General features: G+C 45.6%; 1 protein-coding gene across 11 annotated transcripts in view; it reads right to left on the bottom strand.

Annotated features, from left to right (window-relative positions):
* Positions 1 to 939: 939 nt before the first annotated feature.
* BEND7 (BEN domain containing 7) overlaps positions 940 to 20,242 on the bottom strand; it is a 79,264-nt gene continuing 59,961 nt past the window's right edge. For 6 of the 11 annotated variants that reach the window (XM_047739799.1, XM_047739801.1, XM_047739807.1 and 3 more), the window contains 3 exons: positions 14,503 to 14,622; positions 6,070 to 6,123; positions 940 to 3,114 (listed from right to left, as the gene is read on the bottom strand). In XM_047739799.1, coding sequence (XP_047595755.1) covers positions 3,053 to 3,114; positions 6,070 to 6,123; positions 14,503 to 14,622 — 236 coding nt within the window. In that variant the 3' untranslated portion in view covers positions 940 to 3,052. Of the gene's footprint in view, positions 4,596 to 6,069; positions 6,124 to 14,502; positions 14,623 to 20,242 lie in introns of all 11 variants that reach the window. The other 5 variants (XM_047739802.1, XM_047739804.1, XM_047739803.1 and 2 more) reach the window with 5 other exon arrangements.

Genomic DNA, 20,242 nt, shown 5'->3' with positions numbered 1-20,242 from the left:
GCCAGGCCTGTGGAAGGGGAGGCAACAGAGGAAGTCTGTGAGCTTTCTGTCTGTGGGGATGGGACATGGTCCCCTTCCCGGTGACACCTCCCGTGGTGCACCTGGGCCCCTCACACTGCCCTGGAGAGCCCTTTAGGGCTGTCCGTTGGGTGTCAAATGTGTGGGAGCGAGGGCATCCTAGGGCCTTGGGCCACTGCATCGTGGCAGTTGGGTCCGGCTGGTGTCAGGCTCCCAGCTTCTAGGAGGCGCGGGGATGTGAGAGCCTCCGGTCGGCTGGAGTTCGGGTTTTCTTGTTCTTGCAAGCGCCTCGCCCTGCTGCCTTCTCACCCTGGATCCAGCTGCTTTCTTCTGTGGCAGCTGCAGAAGAGCTCGGGGCCCTTGCAAGTGGGGCCCCAGAACCAGACCCCGAAGAGAGGCCAGGAGAGAATGGACAGACCAGCCTGGGTGCGCTCCAGGCGGGGGAGCATTGGGGTGCGGTGGGGGCCATGAGAGGCAGCGCCCTCCCGTGTTCAGAGAGGAGAAGAAAGCGATTATGTTGGACCAGCTACTTTGCATTAAAGAAGACTGATTTGTCCTTCTGATGTGTTGTTTCCATAGAAGCAGGGCTTAACCTTTTAAGTGAAGATTATAAAGCTACCTAATTCATTTAAAATTAGGCTTCAAGCCTATCCGTACTTAATGCTCCAGTGGTACAAGGGGGACTGGTTGCAGCCATTCACGGGGACTGCCAGGCAGAGCCTGCGACTTTCTGTGTTTGAAGACACTCTTTCTGGGGGCGATCTAGTTTATTTATTTATTTTTCAAAATTAGCTTCCTAAGGAGATGTAACCCTCTGTGTAAGATTACCCGAGTATTAATAAATACCTTTTAATTAATGATTAGCCCTGACTCCTCTTCATAAGCACAGGAGGACTGGCACACAGGCACGAAACAGGCATGTTCAATTAAAGTAATTTATTGTATTCTTCTGGAACGGACATAAAGAGCATCTTGGGAATTGATATCACAACACAATGTTATTCACCATTTCACAACTAGCCTTGTGTTGAAATTCTTTTTAAAGAACATAGTAATTTTAAAAAATCTAAATATTTACATATTAATAAAACATATATACAGAAGATTGAGACATCATCCATAGATAATGGAATTTTTTTTTTTACTAAGAAAGCCTATAAAAAGGATTTCTGAATAAAGTCTGAACAGTAGTCACAGTAAGTAAACACAAATACAATTTTAATGTACAAAATATGATTTTACTGTTGCAGTTTTGTGATATGTATTTCCAATTTGTGGATGCATTGCACATACTTGTGAGTTGAGCAGTACCCCCCCTCAAGTATTGAAAAATCCAAGCTGTCACCCAGTCTTGGAAGGAAGTGCTTTCGAAGGTTTGTGACGCATATTTAACAGATCCCACAGTGGTAAGGTAAATGTTTCTACCTTTATTAGCAACACACTCATCTCACTGTAATAGAGTTGAAAGGTCACTAATTAATCTTTTCAATTCCCTTGAGAAATATCTCCTGCTGAGGGGCAAAAGACAAATTTTAAAACACACGTTGTGGAAAAACAAAAGCCCTGAATGCAGAACTTCATCAGGCCACTTGATGACCAGTGGGACCAGTTTCAGGGAAGGGATTCCTAATTGGCCTAGAAATGTAAAAGGCTAATAACTACAGGACGTGATGGAAAGCGTTTCTCTGAACCTTCCTTGTAACTTCAGAAATAAGACAAAAGACCCACGGATAAGAGATGGAGCTCTCCAGCAGTGAGGTGGATTCCGCAAGCCACGCCTGCGACCAGCTTTGTCACATTTCAGGGACACCTCCTAGCTCTCATCTTTGGCTGATGAGCTGGTCTTTGGTGGCACTCCGCATTGCCCCCAAGCTCAGGGGGAGCGGCTTGGCGTGTTACGGCACATGTCCCCTGGACAGGGCGGCTCTACAAGAACTCGGAGCTCTAATGCTCTATGACCCATAAAGCAAGCGCGAGGGAAATGACAGCCATTTTCTCCCTCTCTGGCTCGGCCCGGCTACAGACCCAATTTCTTTCTGGCCGATTTTTGGCCTTTGGGTCAAGTGCCAAAGACTTTATGGTAATTTAATTATACAGTGAATGAGATCTACGTGCAATGTTTCTAAGTAAAACGATATTTTTTAAATTCACCATCTTTTTGGAGAAGGGATGTGGAGGTAAATATTTCTGTAAAATAAATACCCACATGGCAAGATATCTCTTCAGTGTAAACCCTTATTTTCATATGTTGGTTTCATACGAAGCAGAGGGCGAGCGTCCTAAGAGCCAAATAAAGTATTAAGTCCCTTTGTGGCTGGTTGTCCAAAACCCTGGACCCTGCAGTTTAAAATCCTCTGTGAAAACAGTTGTCGGGTATCCTGTGGGTCACTGGTTACTTTGAGTTCCTTGCCTTTTAGTTATTTTGTCACTGTATTGATACAATCTTTGTGAAATGTCTTTCCTCGGAGTTCCTAGATCATTTGCACTTACTCAGTAACAAATGGCTATCTTTGGAGGAAATTATGTCACAAATGATTTCATCTACTAGGTCAGAGCTCTCCTGTCCCCCAACACAACTTTTGCATCTTCGAAGCAGCTGAAGCCCTAATTAATGTTGGCCTTCCTAACTGCTCCCCAAGGCTGGAAAGAGCTGTTTTCCTTTATTCTGCATCTAAGCAGTGCACAGTAAAATAAATACGCTTCAAAACTCCATATATTCACATTGAGCTTATGAAAAAAAAAAAACAAAAACGAGAGAGAGCTGCTACTTTTTAATGAACAATGAACTCACTGGTCTGACGCCAGACTTTTGAAAGGAATGAGTTAACTCTCAAAATGATTTCTAAAAATCTTAACACCAAATTGGAGGCTTGATTATCACACACAACAAAGTATATGACAACTATTCAGATATGACGGGAAAACTTCACAGAACGCCCACACTTTGCAGGAACCTGAAATGCTACGTGGATCTTTGAAGGAATTCAACGGAACAGTTACGTGTGCTAATGAACAGTGTCACTAAAAGGAAAGTCTAGGCAGTGAAATCTGGCTCTGTGTCTTCCGTGTTTTCTCTCCTGGTGTCAAATATATGACCTACAACAGAGACAAGACAATGAAGGGGGGCCGCTTTTCTAAAGGGGAGTCGCACACTTTTCTATGACTGGGCAAGAGGCAAGGAGGCTGGGCGGCTGGAGAACCTCACTGGTGAAGTATTGGCTTCACATTTAAATCACTGATTTTTCAGCCAAGGCTTTAGTTGTGAGCCATTTTAGACCCTGGAGATTTGTACTGATTATTTTTACAGGAAAGTCCATGACACTGTGTCACTATTAGAGCATGTCCACATAGTGTTCAGGATAAGAATAGGGCTAAATAAAATAGGGTTTACCTGTAAGAGAGAACATGATGCAGCTATTAAAATAATGTGTACGAATATTTGTGAAAAGTGGACAATGTTTGTTAGGTTAAAAAAAAAAGGGAGAAAAACTCTCAGGAAACAAAAATTTTATGTAGTTGGGTGTCCGATGAGTAAATAAAAAAGTCTAGGGGAAAAATACCCATTAATGGCTGTCTCTGAATGGTAAAACTAAATTTTCTTCTTTTACGTCTGTTAAGTGTTTAGAAGTATGTAAAAGATGGCCAATTTTTGAAAAAAAATTGCTAGGCCCAGGTGAGCTCTCCTCTCTCCTCTTTCAAATTAAGAAGCCTTCTTTGTCAATTTTAGAAAGCACTGTTTTGATTTTACTTTCTCTGTAGTTTTTTTTTTCTCCCCAACACAGCGTGTTCCCCAGTCCTGGGTGGTTTCTTGGGGTTCTCAGAGCGCACTGCCCACCCCACCCCCCCGCCTGCCTCACATGGGACCAGGCTTCCCCGAGGGCGGGCGTTTGTTCCCAGAACCTAACAGGGCTGAGGAGATCGAGACACACTAGTCTAACCAACATGATCTATTTCCAATACTGTGACATTTGAGCACCAATCCGTGACTTCGTATCCCCTTTTCTAAATTGATAAATGGTATTATTTATCATGCTGCTCAGTAACCTGTAGCAAACGTCAATAGACTAGTGAAAGACCTGGCCTAGTCCTCTGTGTCCGTCAGGACCTCACCACCTCGGGCAAGGTTCGAGAAAGAACTCCAGTAAGTGAGTTTTAAGGCAGAGGACTTCAGGTAGGCTTACAAACGGACATTCTAACTGTGAAGACAGACAGCGGAATGGAATCCTAAAGGGATTAGCACATCCAGTGACTCTTAAGATCTTTAGGAAACATGCAGAGAAAAGCTGGCTTTGGCTTAGGTATAAGAAAGCTACTCGGTGTAAGGGCTGGAAGTCGAGAGGCCGAGGGTCGGCTGGGCCACCAACCAGCTGGGAGACCTTGACAGAGTCATTTAGTGTTTCTGGGCCTCAGGCTTTTTTACCTGTAAAATAAAAGGACTGGATAAAAAGAAGGGAGGGGACTAGATGATCTCTAACGTTCCTTCTTTCTCAGATTCCTTGAAATTCTTTTCAGTTCCGTGAGGTGTTTCTACCATCCCGGGTTCAATTTCCTCATCTGAAACATCTCTCTGCCTCCATCTTCAGACAGGAAAATGCAAAGGTATTATTTCAAGGGGAATGGCTTTCAAATAATAATAGCAGTACTGCTAATAATCACAAAGCCCACAGTGTCAGGGAGATCGTAGGGAAGGGCAGCACTGTGGGCTCTGGGAATGAAGGGGCTGGGGGAGCCGGGGAGGAAGGCTGGACGGCACAACCAGGACAGCGGGGATTCCTCCAGACTGCCTCCTGAAATGCACGGTTTCATGCCGGCCGGTAATACTTCCTGTGTCTACTGGGAGCGGGCTGGGTGTGATCAGAACAAGGCTCATAGGAGCTGTGCTGATGGACAAGGACACGATGGGAAGGAACAGTAGAGATCATGCATTTCAGTTATCTTAATTCATAAATGTGGAAATGTAGCCAAACAAGCAGTCTGATTCCCTTTCGTATGATGGCTGCACGCAGTAAGGGCTTGATGTAAGCAGAGCTTTTTTGCACGAGGGGCCGCAGTTCATTTATGTGCCCATCCATCTGTTCCTTAGCCATGGAGTAACCAAGCGAGCTGGGCGACATTTACACGGCCCGGCTTTCTCACAGTCCTGACCAGGGTCTGTCCCGCAGCTGGGAGCTCTGCTCTCCTTGCCTTCTCAGGACAGGTGCTCCCAGGGAGCACACGACCCAGCAGGGCTCCTACGAAGACTAGCTCCTCCACTTACATTTGCTAGATTTTACTTAAAACTTACCACCCTATATCCGGAGTTAGGCTTTTTAGGGTGTCTGGGTTTTATGGGCAGAAAATGGTCAGGTTGACTTTGCTGGGAGGTCAATAAAGAGTCAGGGAGTAAATGGTCACGTGGCTCAGGGATCAGACCCCGTCCCTCGGGCTCTCAGGTATAAGCAAACAGAGAGGCAGGAGGCCGGGGTTGGAGTCAAATACTATGAGGTCAGAATGATGTCTGTGGCTTCTCGCTGCAGCAGATGCTGCCCAGAATGTTCTATCTGGCTGATCTGCTTCTAGGACCAGGAACTGGCAGCCGGGCTGGAGGGACTGGTCTGTTCATGCACTCGCACTATTCGCTGAGTGCCTGTTTCGTGACGAGCCACGACTGCCTCTCAAAACCCCTTTTGGGGGAGGTGGATGAGGACAGAATGGACACGAATTTCATCATAAAACTGGTGATCCTTGTTCTAGAAAGCAATATCGTTTCATGTAAAAGTCCTCTTAATGCCCACAGGTTTTGGGAGGCACGATGTTATGACACTAAGTTCTTAGGACTTGCTGTTCTGAGGCTCTCGAGAATGTGAGACAGTGTGAGAAAAACAGGAGCTTTTCAGACTCAGGGTAAATATATCTCTGAACGCAGGGCACTGAGAACCTCTGATTACTAGGGTCTGGGCCAGAAGCCGTTGCCTCAAGGATCTGCGTCTGTGACGTTACAAACATTTCCAATGCAAATATTTTCATGTGCTGCATTTTCCAGCGGGTGATGAAAATGTAAATGTGTTTTACCTGTTGGTGGTAGGGAAATGCTGTCCAGTCTTTCATCACCGTCAGCTACCTCTGCTGGTTACAAACATAAAACACAAATCTCATTAGTTTCAGGGAGCACATTCATTTTCCTGAATACAGTAATACAATTTAAAAACTCCAATAATGCATAATAGTTTCAACTTTCTCCCCCCCTTTCAGCTTCAGTTTGTTCACATTACATATTTTAGTACCAGTAGTTAAGTAAAGTATTTTTTAAGATAATGATATAACGTCTTTTCTCCTGCATTGAATTTCTTTCTGGTATCTTATGAACCTTATTCTGTCAATCACTGATGATTTCAGTTCATTTTCCCTTGTTTGCCAAGGCTTAAATATCCACCTAGTATCTGGGGGGAATTGTTTAAATATGATCATGGAAGGATAGAAGTCAGTGAATCCCTGTGCTAGAATTTTCCCTTGTCATCCCCAGAACCATCCCGGTGGGGGAGGCTTAGGAAATCCTGGAGACGAGCCTTTCTTTGGAGATGACTGGAAACTCTGATCCCAGAGCGGCCTGTCTAAAATTGAGTCATAAATTCAGTCATAAAATAAAGTCATCAATTCAGTCATAAAGAAAATCAGAAGGAATAAGTGTATCTTCAAAAGATTCATCACGTCTGTGTTTTAAAATGCAAACCTTTGCTCATGCCTGATATGTTTTAATCTTCTTAAGAGTTTTCCAAAGGTATCTCCTTCAGTCACAGAGAACCTTCCACTAAGTACAAAAAAGAGAGTGCTCCCATGTCTCGTGATAAATGATGGGGTGATCGGGCTCCCCGACCTGCTGGGAACAGGTCAAGACATTTCGTCAGGGTCATTTGCTCCCTGCATCCCGGGGCTGGTTCCCTCTCACAGGGGTGTGTGAGGCCAGTCATGTGGGGGCTGCCATTTGCCATCGCGTTGGAATGTTGAGTGGGTGGGCAGCAAAAGTAATACTGAGCTCCTGTTTTTATTGCTGTGGCTTTAAACCCAATCAGGGGGGCAGATATGACTGGGAACATTCCCCTCCGGTTCATGCTCTCACACCTTGTCCTCAGATTGCTACACCCTGACTGGCCTCAGTGAAAGACCCATTGTGTGCCGACCTGCTGAATCCACCACAGAGAAAACGCTGAGAGGACACAGCAGTCAAGGCCAGGCTGGGCTGGAGAAGAGTTTCTGCTCTTCTCCTCTAAAATGATGCTGTAGGGGACTATTTAGTAACATAAAACATTCAATTGAAGTGTGAGGATAAATGAGAAGATTAAAAATCTTTAAATAAGCTTATAGACAAAATACAGGACATACTAAAATGTTAACAGTGTCTCCTTCTGGAGGAGAGGCTTTTAGGCATTTAAAATTTTGTTCTTTGGGTTTTTAAAATTGTAAATATTTATGAAATGATGAACATACATTATCTTTATATTGAGAAGACACCATTTTCTTCTAATTGGCCTGAGTGAATTTGATTAGGGAGATGAACTACATGGTAGTCCTTTCACTGCCTAGGATTTAAAAAATTTTTCAGTAATAATACCAATAATAGCAACAAGAGCCACCACCGTTTATTAAATGTTTACCATTTACTGAGCATTTGACATACGTCGTGTCATTTAACTTTTAGAAAATCCTACATGGGAGGTCAGTTAATATGCCCGTTTTGACAAAGGAAACAACTAGAGGTTAAGAGACTGAGGTAATACAGGGCAGCTGGCTGGCTCAGTTAGAAGAGTGTGTAGCTCTTGATCTCAGGGTCATGGGTTTGAGCCCCCGCTGGGTACAGGGATTACTAAAAATAATAATAATGATGATGATAATAATAAACTTAACAAAAAGAGAGAGAGAGATGAAAGGACTGTAGCTAGTAAGTGGCCAAGGCTGTGAGTCAGGTTCATGCCTGGGCTCTTAATCTCTTTGCTGTTAACAGTCCAGACATATACTGTCTGCATCACTGTGAGCTAATTTTTAAAATCTCCAACTTCAAGTTCATTTTATATTTTAGTTACTTTCTCTACATGTATAATTACTTTTTCTTTAGTTATAACAAAACCCCACCCCTTTGCAATTTAACCATCCCTACTTTTTAAAAACCAGGCCTATGCAGTCCTGTGCTCTTGTAAAAACAAAATGTATACATCTGAAAAATATACAAATTATTGTATGCAAATTAGTGTCTGCTGGCTACACGAACAGGGCCAAGTGACACGGCTGAAGAACACGGCTGTGTTCCTTAAATTTAATTATAACATTTGTCTGTACCAACAAACTCATAGTCTTTCTTCTCAGGTGACAGTCAAGTTGTGAAATTTAGAAAAGATTGAGCAAGTTCAATAAAAATTTAATAGCAGTGACAGCTTTGCTCTTAGATCTAACACAAATAAAAAACTGTGGTTGCAAGCTCGGAGGAAATAACCTAATGAAAATGATTAAAAATCTACACCGAGAAAGGAATCATTCCAGTTACAAGAGGAAATTATTACATGGGAGGAGAGCCCCCGATGAATTTTTTTTTCTTTTTCTTTCTTTCTTTCTTTCTTTCTTTGACAGAGAAAGAAATCACAAGTAGGCAGAGAAGCGGGCAGAGAGGGGAAGCAGGCTCCCTGCTGAGCAGAGAGCCCGATGGAGGGCTCGATCCCAGGACACTGAGACCATGACCTGAGCTGAAGGCAAAGGCTTAACCCACTGAGCCACACAGGCGCCCCCCTCAATGAATTTCTACTCAGTCTTACAGAACCACTTTACAGATCTGTGTGGGGCACTTCTCTTTCCTGGAGGCAGGGTGGGCTTCCTTCAGCAGCAAGCCAATGAGCTCGCCCCGTTGGAGTCTGTGCCTAATCCCAGGAACTGCACCAAATATGGTAAATAAGGTTGAAGATGTGGAGCATCTATGGGACAATGTTCGTATGATCATTTGGACAGAGAATAATCAAGACAAAAGAACATGAGCGGGAACAACATTGATCTAGGACTCTCAGTTGCTATCAGCCTCAGGAAATCTGGGCAAGGGTCCCACTTTGGTGCCTCTTGAGAAGAATGAAGTGTAACAATATTTAATGAAACTAGAAGGGAAAGGCTATTTGGCAGGTCACCGCTGATGTGCTGTGCCTTGGTATAGTTTGGTCTGTAGGTCAGGGCTGGTTTTGCCCTGGAACCACACCCCCCTTGTCAGATGCAGAAGGGACCTGCCGAGAAGGCAGAGGTATGCCAAGGTGCCCACCACAAACAGCTAGGCAGATGTGAAGATGCCCTCAGGCTAATACAGGGATGACGAGGGAAGGGGCAGACACCATCTGAGCCTGTGAGAGGCTCCGGCAGGAAGGGAAGGGTGGGGGAGCAGTCCACACTTTGGACCCCATTCTGCACAAGCAGGCGTGCATCTGTGCAACGTGTGTGTCCTTGTGAATTACTAATACAGATGCCAGGATGGTTAAGAAATGTGCTCACTGGCCAGTCTGTGGGATACAGAAGCAGGAATGTGGAGGAAAGTCCCCACTATGTGCAAGTGTGTTTGCTGAGGGGAAGCAGGGAAGGGAATGGAGACCAGAGCTCATCCTAATTGGTCTCAGCATCTGACAATGGGGCGGGGCGGGGGGGGGGGGGGGCGGGCGGGAATGTGCTTCTGGATAAAAGATACAGCACGAGGGAAACAAAATTTTTTAAATCAAATATAAATTTATATCAAGATCAACTTTTCCCCCAACCAGCTTACAAGTGGATTTTCCTTTTTCTTTGTAAAAACAAACAAACAAACAAAACCCGCCAACTATATGTTGAAGATGTTTCCACACTACCTTACAACAAGGAAACAAAATTTAAACCAAACTTCCTATTTTAGTCATGTGGGCCGTTCCCAGTTGAAAAATACAATTCATCTGAGTAAATGTGGAGACCCAGTTGGCTCAATGAAGGGATTCAGGAATCGGGCGGCATCCCATCCAGCAAACAGGAGCTCCAAAGGGCTCCGGCAAAGCATGAAGGTTTTAAAAGATAGGACGAGAAAGTCATCAACAGCAGAAAGGATTATTGTGGGTAAGGTCACCTTCCTTTGGGGACAGAAGGGTCTTAGTAGGTAGATTACTTCATCTTGCTTGGGGAGACGGAGAAGGTCCATGTGACCAATTACTTTATTAGAGCTAACCCCCAGATCCCTGACTGACCAGTTAGAAGTACATTCCCCGGGGGAGGTTGAAAGTCCAGTCAGATTAGGGACGACGCCCCCATCTGGTGATGCGGCCTGGCACAAGAGACTCCATTTTGAGCCTGCGAGTTTCCTTTTAACACCAGAAAGGCTGTTTCTGTGTCTTTGAAGATAGCTTTCCACAATACACTCTGTATACTCGATACCCTCCCTACTTTTCATGTCTTCTACCTTCAGAGGTTCCTCTTCAGACTTAAACTTTTCAGGTTCCCCAGGACTACAGGTCCCCTTGTAGTCCTTCTCCTCAGCTAGAGACACGTGTTCTGTAACACAAAGCCCCCTTCCTCCTTCCTCAGAGTTGGCTCTGTCTTTCCTGAATTAGCAGTATTGGTACTCTGGATTCATACAGTTCTTTTTCCCCAAGCTTCCAAGTTGCTCCAAGTATTTCTCCCATTTTCCCACTGCCTCCCGCCACCCCCTGTGGAGCAGGCAGGGACCAGGCAGCTTCTGCGGATTCTAGGTTGAGGAACAGAAGGGCACGCTTATGCTAACCCCCCGCAGGCTAGAGGTTGGTGGCATTCCTGGGACCAGTGTGTGGAAGCACCAGAAGGTAGTCAAGTGGCCGGGTCTTGGGTACTTTGGGCCTTTCCCTCTCTTTTGGGCTTACAGACTATTAAATTCAGGTTTCTTCGCTATGGCAAATTTTAAATTTCTCTCAGGCCTGACGATTCTCCTTAGCATCTCTGTTTTTTGGGCTTCAACAATTTCCTCAATAGGTAAACGAAGTTCCTATATATGTAAACAGTCCAGATTGCCAAGGTAGAATTTCGGCAACACAGGACCAATTAAATACTCACTAGCAAAGACACTATCCAAGCTTAATAAACGGAATGTCACTTGGGATATAAAACTGAAGAGATACAGCACCCAGCATGACATCAGTGCTCAGTTTGCTGTTTGGTCTACTGGGCATTTTTCTTTGATAACACCTGTCATTCAACTGTGACCCTTTCCCCCAACACTTTCCTGGAGGCTGAAGTAATAAAAGGGTCTTTGAGAGGCAAACAAAGCTGAGGCAGGCAGAAGACCTTTAGCATAAGAAGGAGTGAGAGACCCACTAGGGGAGTTAACCTTCCTAATAGTTATTCAGTGTGTCTACCTTGTGTGAGGTCAGGCCACTGTGACTATGAACCTTTGGGGGAGGAAGGGGGAAGAGAGGAAATCGGGAGAGGACTAAGGAGGTAGGGTGCAGAGAAGGAAATGGGAGAATGCGCTTGAGGAGGAGGAAGGGAGGGACACTCAAGGACGACCATGTGCGTGCCACAGGCGTCCCCTGGAGTTCTAGGGACCTCATCCCCAGGGACAGAGCTCAGTGATGTTGTCACCCTGTGGCTTCTGCGGGGCATGGAATAAGTATTTGAATGTCAAGTAAGGAACTAATAGAATAGTTTCCAGGATCTTACGTGACCAGGATGAGCTAAACAATAAGACCTTTTCGTTGTGATTATTGCCTCCTCTTTTCCACGGACTGATTTGTGGGTTTATTCAACAAATATTCTTGTGTCCCCATGCTGTGCCACCCACTTGGGAGAGAAACACGACTCAGGTGCAGACCCTGCTCCTGGGGATCTCGTGGTCAGTGGAAGAGACAGGAGTGCCATTATTCTGGTGGCAGAAAGACCAGGGGCCACTTATCAAGGCTCCTGGAGGAAGTGTCCTTTAAGATCTGTGACAAGAGTAGGTGCCATTTCCCAGGGAGAGCCCAGCAGGTTTCACAACAGGGAGGCGTCTGGCGAGGCTGGGGCCGGAGAAGTGGGTGAGGAGGGTGGGGCTGGCTGTCAGGGATGCTGCCTGCCCTGCTGAAGGGGGGGTGTACTAGGGATTGTGTTTGGGGAAGACAAAAAGCTAGAGGAAGTACCTAATTCTCAGAGAGCGAAGTTTAGGGTCTCGGCACACAGCCAGTCTGGAGCGGCAAACCAGTGAGCCATCCATGGTGGGATGGGTCAAGTTCTGGGTGAGGCCTTAGAATAACAACAGCACCAAGAATGGAAAGCAAGCCATGGGGTTTCGGAGGTGTGCCCAGAAGGAGGCAGCGGCTCTGGACTAGACCGAAGGCAGTGTGGGAGAACAGGGAGGGCAAGCAAAGACAGGGAGGCCCCAGAGCCCAGGGGAACAGACCCCATGGCATCAAATCAACAAGAAGGTCAAGTGGAGTGTTAATGTAAGCAGAGAACGAATGTGATCATCCCACGCGAATGCAGCGGGAGCTTCTGTACGGGGGTGGGCAGAGGGCAAAAGGCAATGGGTTCTGAAGTGAACAGGGACAGGGAAGCCGACTCTGGCAATGCCAACCCTCTGGGAGGAAATCTGACCAACGTCATCCAGGAGAACAAGACGGTGGTGGTTTTAAGAAATGGCAGGGATAAACGAATAGTTCTGCTTTGTTTGGGGTTGGCAAAGGGAAGGAGGATCAGGGTCTGAACATTTTTTGAGCATTACCTGTTGGCTTTATATTAGTGGCAATACTTACACGGTCTAATTCTAACTCTGAAAACAGCCCTAAGGCAGGTATTAGCCTCATTATATAAACAGAGAGCCTGAGGCTCAGAGAAGGTCCCAGGAATTTGGAAATGGCAGATGGGAGCTAGGAAGTCAGACCTGTTCTTCCCAGTGCTCCCCTGCTGAGTTTATTTGCGGTGATTTGTAGATTAAGAAAAAGAAGGCAGAGTAAAAGGAGAGACCCCGGGGAAGGGCGAGTGTATCATTTATTCATTATCCAAGCCTGGAAACCTGCGCAGGCACAAAGGGCGTTAGTAGCAGTTACACTGGGACAACAGGAGCAGAGGGGACTGCCGGGCAGGGCAGGCTGCCTGGGCCCCTGACCTAGGACACCCCCTCCCCAGTGCTGCTGCCCACAGGCACACTGGTTTTGTTTATGGAGACATTTACATATGACGTATGTCTGGAACCTCGTGACACAGGCTTATCTTTCTGTCCCTTCAAGATTGAGACACTGAGGACTGGGAAGCTGGAGTGACTTGCCCGGGGTCCAGGGCTGGTGAAGAGCAGAGGAGAGACCTGAATGCCAGGTCTGGACTCCACTACAACTTACTGCCTGATGCGACGTTACGTTTCTACCAACGACAAATACCAGTCGTCCACTGCTGTTTATGGAGAGCATCAGTTCGTATAAAAAGAAGCGAATGGGAAAAAAAAAAAAAAAGAGGAAGGGAAGGTTTTAATTAAAAATAAAATTATCTACAGCTAAATACTGTAGAGTCCTGATAGCTACTTTATGGAAGAGAGCTGTAAGGTTTTTCACCCTGAAGACATACTTGGTCCCTTGCCGCCCGTGTCTCGCTGCATGGAGCGTGTTCCCAGCCTGAGCTGGGGGGCTCCCCACCGGGGACTGGTCACTGTTCCCAGTATGCTGTGAGTGCACCTAAGTGACCCAGAGACCCAGGCCCCTGTGTGTGTGCTGCTGTTCTCGGGGCCTCCGTACCAGCCAGCTGTGCAGTGGTCAGCATCTGGAGCTTGGCTCCCACACTTGCGTGCTCTGCTAGAGAAGCATGGAGGCTCTTAGCACGCCAGGCGTCCTGAGGTTTGATGGGAATTGTTTGTTTGTTTAAAAAATAACGTCTAGAGGTTTGTGGCCTCCTAGAGATGATGATTCTTACATGATGGCAGAAAACTGACCTCAAAGGAATTCTTCACTGGTAAATTGGCCCACTATCATTTGGGACTGCAAATCACCAAATCTAAGTAGTCCTAGTTCAACTGGTATTCACGTTCCTGGGTAAAATCATCTCCAGACTGCCAAAGCCCAATTTGAAAAAATATCTATGCAACTTAAAATCCCTTTGTCTATTTCATGCAGTGTTTCTGGTAGGAGGATTTTTTTTTTTTTATACACCTCAAGCAGCTGGTACTTTTTAATAAAGTCATGCAGATCCAAACAAACAAAACTCAACAGCAAATAGAAGTGGATCATAAAAGAGAGACCTCGCTTCACAGGTAAGACACACAAGGCCACAAACAAGATGAGTAATCTTCTTCATTCATACTAGTAAAAGTAAATGGCCTGATGTAATTTTTACTATTTAACCTTCAGGTGAATTTCAGAACTCACTCAAGTAAGACTTTAAAATGCAAAATCACAGCACCTTCTCCAGAGCTTTTCCTTCAAAAGACAAAAGACAGAAAGCGCCCTAGAGCAGAGGAATTGTACTTTGCTGCATCTAAGAATTCAGGAAAGGGCTGATGGTGATGATTCTTTTCCTGCAGCTGATTCATACCTGAGCCTCTTTTTAACCTTCTTCTGGCCAGTTTGATTTGATCCTGCAGAATCTGTACCCAGTCTCTCGGGCCAGGAAGTTTATCCACGTGGTTAGCCATACAGTATTTTTCTGTGAAGACTGAGAGAAAATATGAAATATTGTTAAATACTTTCATAAATAAGCCATGCAGATCTGAAATAGGAATATATCCCAAAAAGAAAAAAAATGTGTTTTTCTAAAAGTGGGTATCTTCAACGTCTATACTACGTTCCTTTGGTAAAGATGGAGGCTGGCAGGACCCCCCCCTCACTGGATGGTGCCTCAGGATGTAGCTGGCCATAGAACATGAGTAGATCTAATGGAACTTCTCTTTCTATTTGTTCCACATGCATGTACATGTGTCTTACGGGCAGAGAAGAAAAAGCTTCCTCTGGGTCTGCTGGCGCCATGACAGAATTCAGCCAATGGATTAGTACTGTGGTAAATTGAATCTCGGCCAAGATCAAACAAAATCGAATGCCAGATGACACAAAAAGATGGCATTCTCACAGTGTTTCCCTCTAACTCAGTCAACACTGGAACAATAATGCAGGTGTGTCTTAGAGTCTGGGCAGTACTAGGAGTCAGCCTCTGGTGTGTGGTGCTTGCACCTGGGAGAGTGGTGTATGGGGAGCTACGGAGGGAGCGGTGATGGGACACAAGGGAGGCAGGACAGTGGCCCTCTGAAAGGCACGCAGTGCAGTGTGTGGCAGCCCATCCCAGCGCTGCGGTGGACAGTCCCGCTTCCCTCCGCTCCTGGGCACTGTCATACCCTCATCTGTGCAAGGACAAGACCTGGTATGTGTCAGCTCCTCTGCTTTTGTGGTATTTAAAATACTGGCAGTTTTAATGTTTTAAAGGTTTCTTTTAAAAAGAAAGGGCAAGGGGAAATGTTGCAGATTCCACTCTCTACAACTGTAAAACTTCTACTGAACGAGAAAGAAACACTTCATCAGAATAAGAAAAGCTGATTGCGCTAAATACGACCGAAGAGGTTCCATATCCATCACCAAAAAAAAAAGTTCATTCAAATAAAAGAACTACTTCAAAAGTCTCTGTAGATAAATGGACAGAGTGTGCCTAGGAGACTCGGCAGTCAATACATAAACCAAAGAATTGCAGAACACACTTTATATCACTACATTAGGGAAACGACATTAAAAAGCTAATACTTAATACGGATACAACAGTGGGGACCAGACCCATTCAAACATTAAAGAGCAGGCGGCGGGGGTGACTGGACCTGGTAGATATGGGAGAAACGACACATTTGAGGGAAAGGCATGCTGTGCTGGGTTTGGTTTGGGTCGTGCTGATTTGGGGTGTCTGCAAAGCACCCATGTGGGGATGGCTAGCCGCTACTTGACATGGAAGCCTGCGGCTCAGGGAAGGGGTCCAGGCAGAAGATACGGACCCAAGGGGTGCATACCTATAGGTGGTAGTTAGAAATGAGAAAAAAATGTTGGCCAGGAGAGCATACGGAGTGAAGAGAGTACCGGGTCAAGCCCAGAGCCAGACAGAACCCCAGATGGAAGGAGATGAAGGCACAGGATTGGCGAAATCCAGGGAACCGAGAAGTGTGGTCTGTAAAGACCAGTGAGGGGCGCTAAGGAAGACAAGGGACAACAGTCTGAAGTACAGAAGGGAGGGTCAGGCACAGCGCTTTGCTAGGTGTCACTGGAGCCCCTCAAGGGAGAGGTGGTGCGGCCACAGATGACATTCCAGAAACACCAGGTCAGTGGGGGAAGAAGAAGAGGGGCCAGGATGGGGGAGGGCTGTAGACGGGAGAGATGTGAGCATGGTTTCCATTCTGGAGAAGGCAGGAGCCAGAACGGGTTGCAGGGGAGGGGTTGCCCTCCAACAGGAGGAAGACTCCCCACTCTGAGCCCAGAGGGAGTGGGAGCTGGGGTGGATCTAGAAGTGGTCTAGGTTGGAATAGTCACTCCTGAGACCTCAGTGACTCAGTGGCAAAGGGTAGGGAGAGTGTGGGGAATGTCTGGCATTGTCTCTGAGAAGAAGAGGAAGAGGACAGAGGTAGACCAAGGACGTGAGCACGGCAAGCCAAAGAGAAGCCTACACGCTTGTGGTGGCAACAGTCCTGTGGCAGCTTGCAGCTCGGGGCTAGGAGTGGTGCCACTGGATGGCAGTTTTGGCCCAAGTCAGGATTCTGCTGGATGGTTTCAGCAGGAGGACAGGGACAGAAAGCTCTTGCAGATGCCAGTGAGACTCTATTACCTCTGTTTTCTTCACTCCCCCACTCCGTCCCCCAATCTGGGGAGGAAGCAAAGCCAGAAAAAGGCTCAGACGCTTGGAAAAAAATCTCTGGGGATCAGGGAATGGAATCAGTGGGGTTGGCAAGGAGGTGTCATAGAGTAAGGGCAATTGAGAGTGTCATGCTGGAGTAGATGACATCCATGGGGGAGCGGTTCTGTATGAGAATGCTGAGGTGTGGTCACAAGGGACTGGGTCTGGACATGATGTGGCTAGGGGTCAGGATCTTTCATGAGGATCGTGGAGTCACTCAAGGTGCCAGCAGGACCTGAGAGGGAGAGGAAGGCGTTTAGCTGTGGTAAGAGCCTTGATGGAAAGGGTCCACTCCAGCCCCCACCAAGCGGAGGAAGGGAGACGATTAGAAAGCAGGGCTGAGGATGGGGGAGAATGTCAACCAGGTCATCTAGTATACGGCCTGTGGGCATGAGCAAGCCCTGTGGACTCTACTCTCTACTCTCTACTCAGGAGGGAGGCAGATGCCATGCTATCCCCAGGGGTAGGTGTGTCCTTGAATCTCCTATGCCAGATTGGAGACCACTTCAAGGGTCCTCATGTATCTTGTCTCCCTCAAAGCATTGACAATAGTGCCCTGTACTGAGCAAGAGGTCAATAAATATTTGATGAACACACGTATTTCCCAGTTTTGTTTCTAATGGCAACAGATACAATAGCTCATGAATTTAGACTAATTAGGAAGTTTTAGTTCATGGAATATAGTTAAACAAGACTGAATTACATCCAAATGCCCACAATAACACTTGCTAATCAGAGAATTGCCAAAAGGTTCTCGAAGTTCTATTTTAACAAAAGGAAAATAATTGTATGTAGCACACTGTTAATTTATGTGAAAATGTGTACCACAAAGATGACTGAATATATCATCTTACCAGGTAAACATCTCCCTCCCTGTGATATTATTTCTAAAATTAATTTCTATAGCAACCCCTCTTTTCTTAGATTGTGAAATGCCTGTGTCCAAATTAGCACACACTAGAAAACAGTGGTTCCAAATTACAAAGTCAATGTGGGTTATGCCAACATCGAAATGACTCCTAGCAACCACGCATGTCAATAACCAAGTTTAGGAGAACCAAAGGGAAGGCTCTGGAATGTTTTCTCCCACTCTATGAGTGACTTCCAAGCAGATCCTCCTTTTTTTTTTTCCCCCAAGCAGATCCTTCTAAGCTAATCTTGGGCTCAAATATTCTGTCACCCACTAAAAAGGCAATAATTTCGATTTCTTTTTTCTCCTTTTAGTTAAAATTCATCCAGTCACAATGAAAAGCCAGGGCAATCTCTGTCTTCTGGGTCTGTGTCTGAGACCTTTGAAGGCACAGCATTAGGCTTCTCAGAAAATACCTACACCAACAAATAGTTCCACAGGCTATATTACTGATATTCTATTTCGTGGATCACATTCAAACTTAAAAGAGACTTTTAACTTGGATCTATCTCCTGAAGATGAAATCCTATTCTGTTACATGTGCAGATGAGGCCTTAGAACAAGGCCAAAAGATTGTCATTGTATTGATCCAAAAATGCTCAATATGCTGTGTGAATAGAGGTATCGAGTAAGCAGAATATATTTTGCTGTCTGAATCTATAGCTAAAGGTCAAGCTATTATCCTGGTAACAGTTCCATTAGGAGTAATGATGTGAAAAGAGGCATTGCATTAATGCACTGGGTTTCCTACTACGTTAATGGTGGGTCATTAAGAATCATAGCACAATTTGCATTCATCCTTAGAATGCGATAGGTACTAAAAAGAAATTTCCCTCTTTTTTCTATTTTCATATATTAAGGAGAAGCAAGGACTAATTTTAAACAACTCCGAATAATCTGAGCAAGCGGATTAGAGCCAACAATGAGACTAAGTAAAAGAGTTGAAGCATCTCCTGCGCTTCATATAATTTGAGGTCCCAAGGTACAAAGGGTATGTTAAGTCACTAGGGAAATGACAAATGTTCAGTTTGATCTGTACATGAGTAATGACTTTTCTCATATGCTTGTGTTCATTTGAACCGTACCCTTTAATTGTATATAAATAATGAATAAGCTGGCGGTAGCGGAGCAGATCCGTCCCCAGGAAACGCAGCATCTAATGTAATCATCAATGAACAGGCGGTCTATAGGGTGTCTGGTTGTGCCCTGCTGAGGACACGGTGGATTGGCCGCGTTCCCCAAACAGCTATCTGTTCACATAGTGGTTCCTAGAGGATTTTTCTGCTCCCTATCCTGGGAAAAGCAGAACATGGAGAGGGTGTTTAAAGAAAGTCACTGGATGGCAGAGACACTTGGAGAAGCAGGAGGAGACCTGCAGAGCTTTCGTTTCTCTGTGGCACCTTCAGACGAGGCCACAGCTGGCCAGCAGAGAGAGCCCAAGTTCTGATCTGATGATGCAGTTTTATGTTTTGGTCAAATAGACAAGTGGTAATCAAGGTGGGCATCAAGCCACACTGAAGCCAGATCCTCCCGGGCCCCTGCCCATGTCCCCAAGCACGAGAGGGGCCAGGGACCAGTGAGAAGGAGTTCTCTCTGTGGTTAGGTTTTGGGGCTGTGCCAAGGAAAGGGAACCCTGGTGCCAGCCTGCAGGGGGAGTCAATTAGATCTTCCTGCAGGCTGCCCACCTTCCCCCTTCTCACATGTGAGCCACCCGAAGACCACCAGCACCCTCCCACGGCCCCCTCTTCCCTTTGCTCTTTTGAAACTATTATGTGGAGCTTCCCAAGTGCTAATAAGCACGTTATAGAGCTATCTCATTTAATGGTCGCTGTAACCTGATGGTACAGGTGTTGGCATATTGTACTAGAGACAAAATCAAAGTACAGGTGGGTTAAGTAATCGGTCCCAGACTGCATGGCTAATAGGGATTATTTTCCACATAAATTATTTAAAATTTTTTAAATAATTTTTTTTTAAAAGATTGTTTGAGAGAGAGAGAGCACAGAGAAAAGAATGAGAGGGAGAAGGAGGCTCCCTGCTAAGCAGAGAGACCTACATGGGGTTTGATCCCAGGACCCTGGGATCATGACCTGAGCTGAAGGCAGATGCTTAACCACCTGAGCCACCCAGGCGCCTCCTAATTTTTAATTTAAAGTTATATATGAGCACATAGATTTTGTAGAAGAATAATGACTGAATTCTAAATATAAGCAAATCAGTAGCTAACTTAATGTTGTGAATGTTGGTCTTACTTTCATCTACACAAAACAGAAGCAAGGGGGGACAAGAAGGGAGAGGACCCGGGTGTCTGTGAGATCACCTCCCCTCTAGATCAAAGGGGTTGGTCAGCCTGAGGCAAGGAAGGGAGAAGGAGTGTGGGCCTTGAGGAGGATGGGCATACAGGTTTTTTTCAACTTCTGAGATTAAGGACTTGGTCCACTTTTTAAAAAAAATATTTTATTTATTTGACAGAGATCACAAGTAGGCAGGGAGGCCAGGTGGGGT

The sequence above is a fragment of the Lutra lutra genome, chromosome 8, assembly GCF_902655055.1.
Source record: "Lutra lutra chromosome 8, mLutLut1.2, whole genome shotgun sequence".
NCBI lineage: Eukaryota > Metazoa > Chordata > Mammalia > Carnivora > Mustelidae > Lutra > Lutra lutra.
Note: the sequence above shows the minus strand (reverse complement) of the source record. Positions and strands in the feature narration are given on the sequence as shown.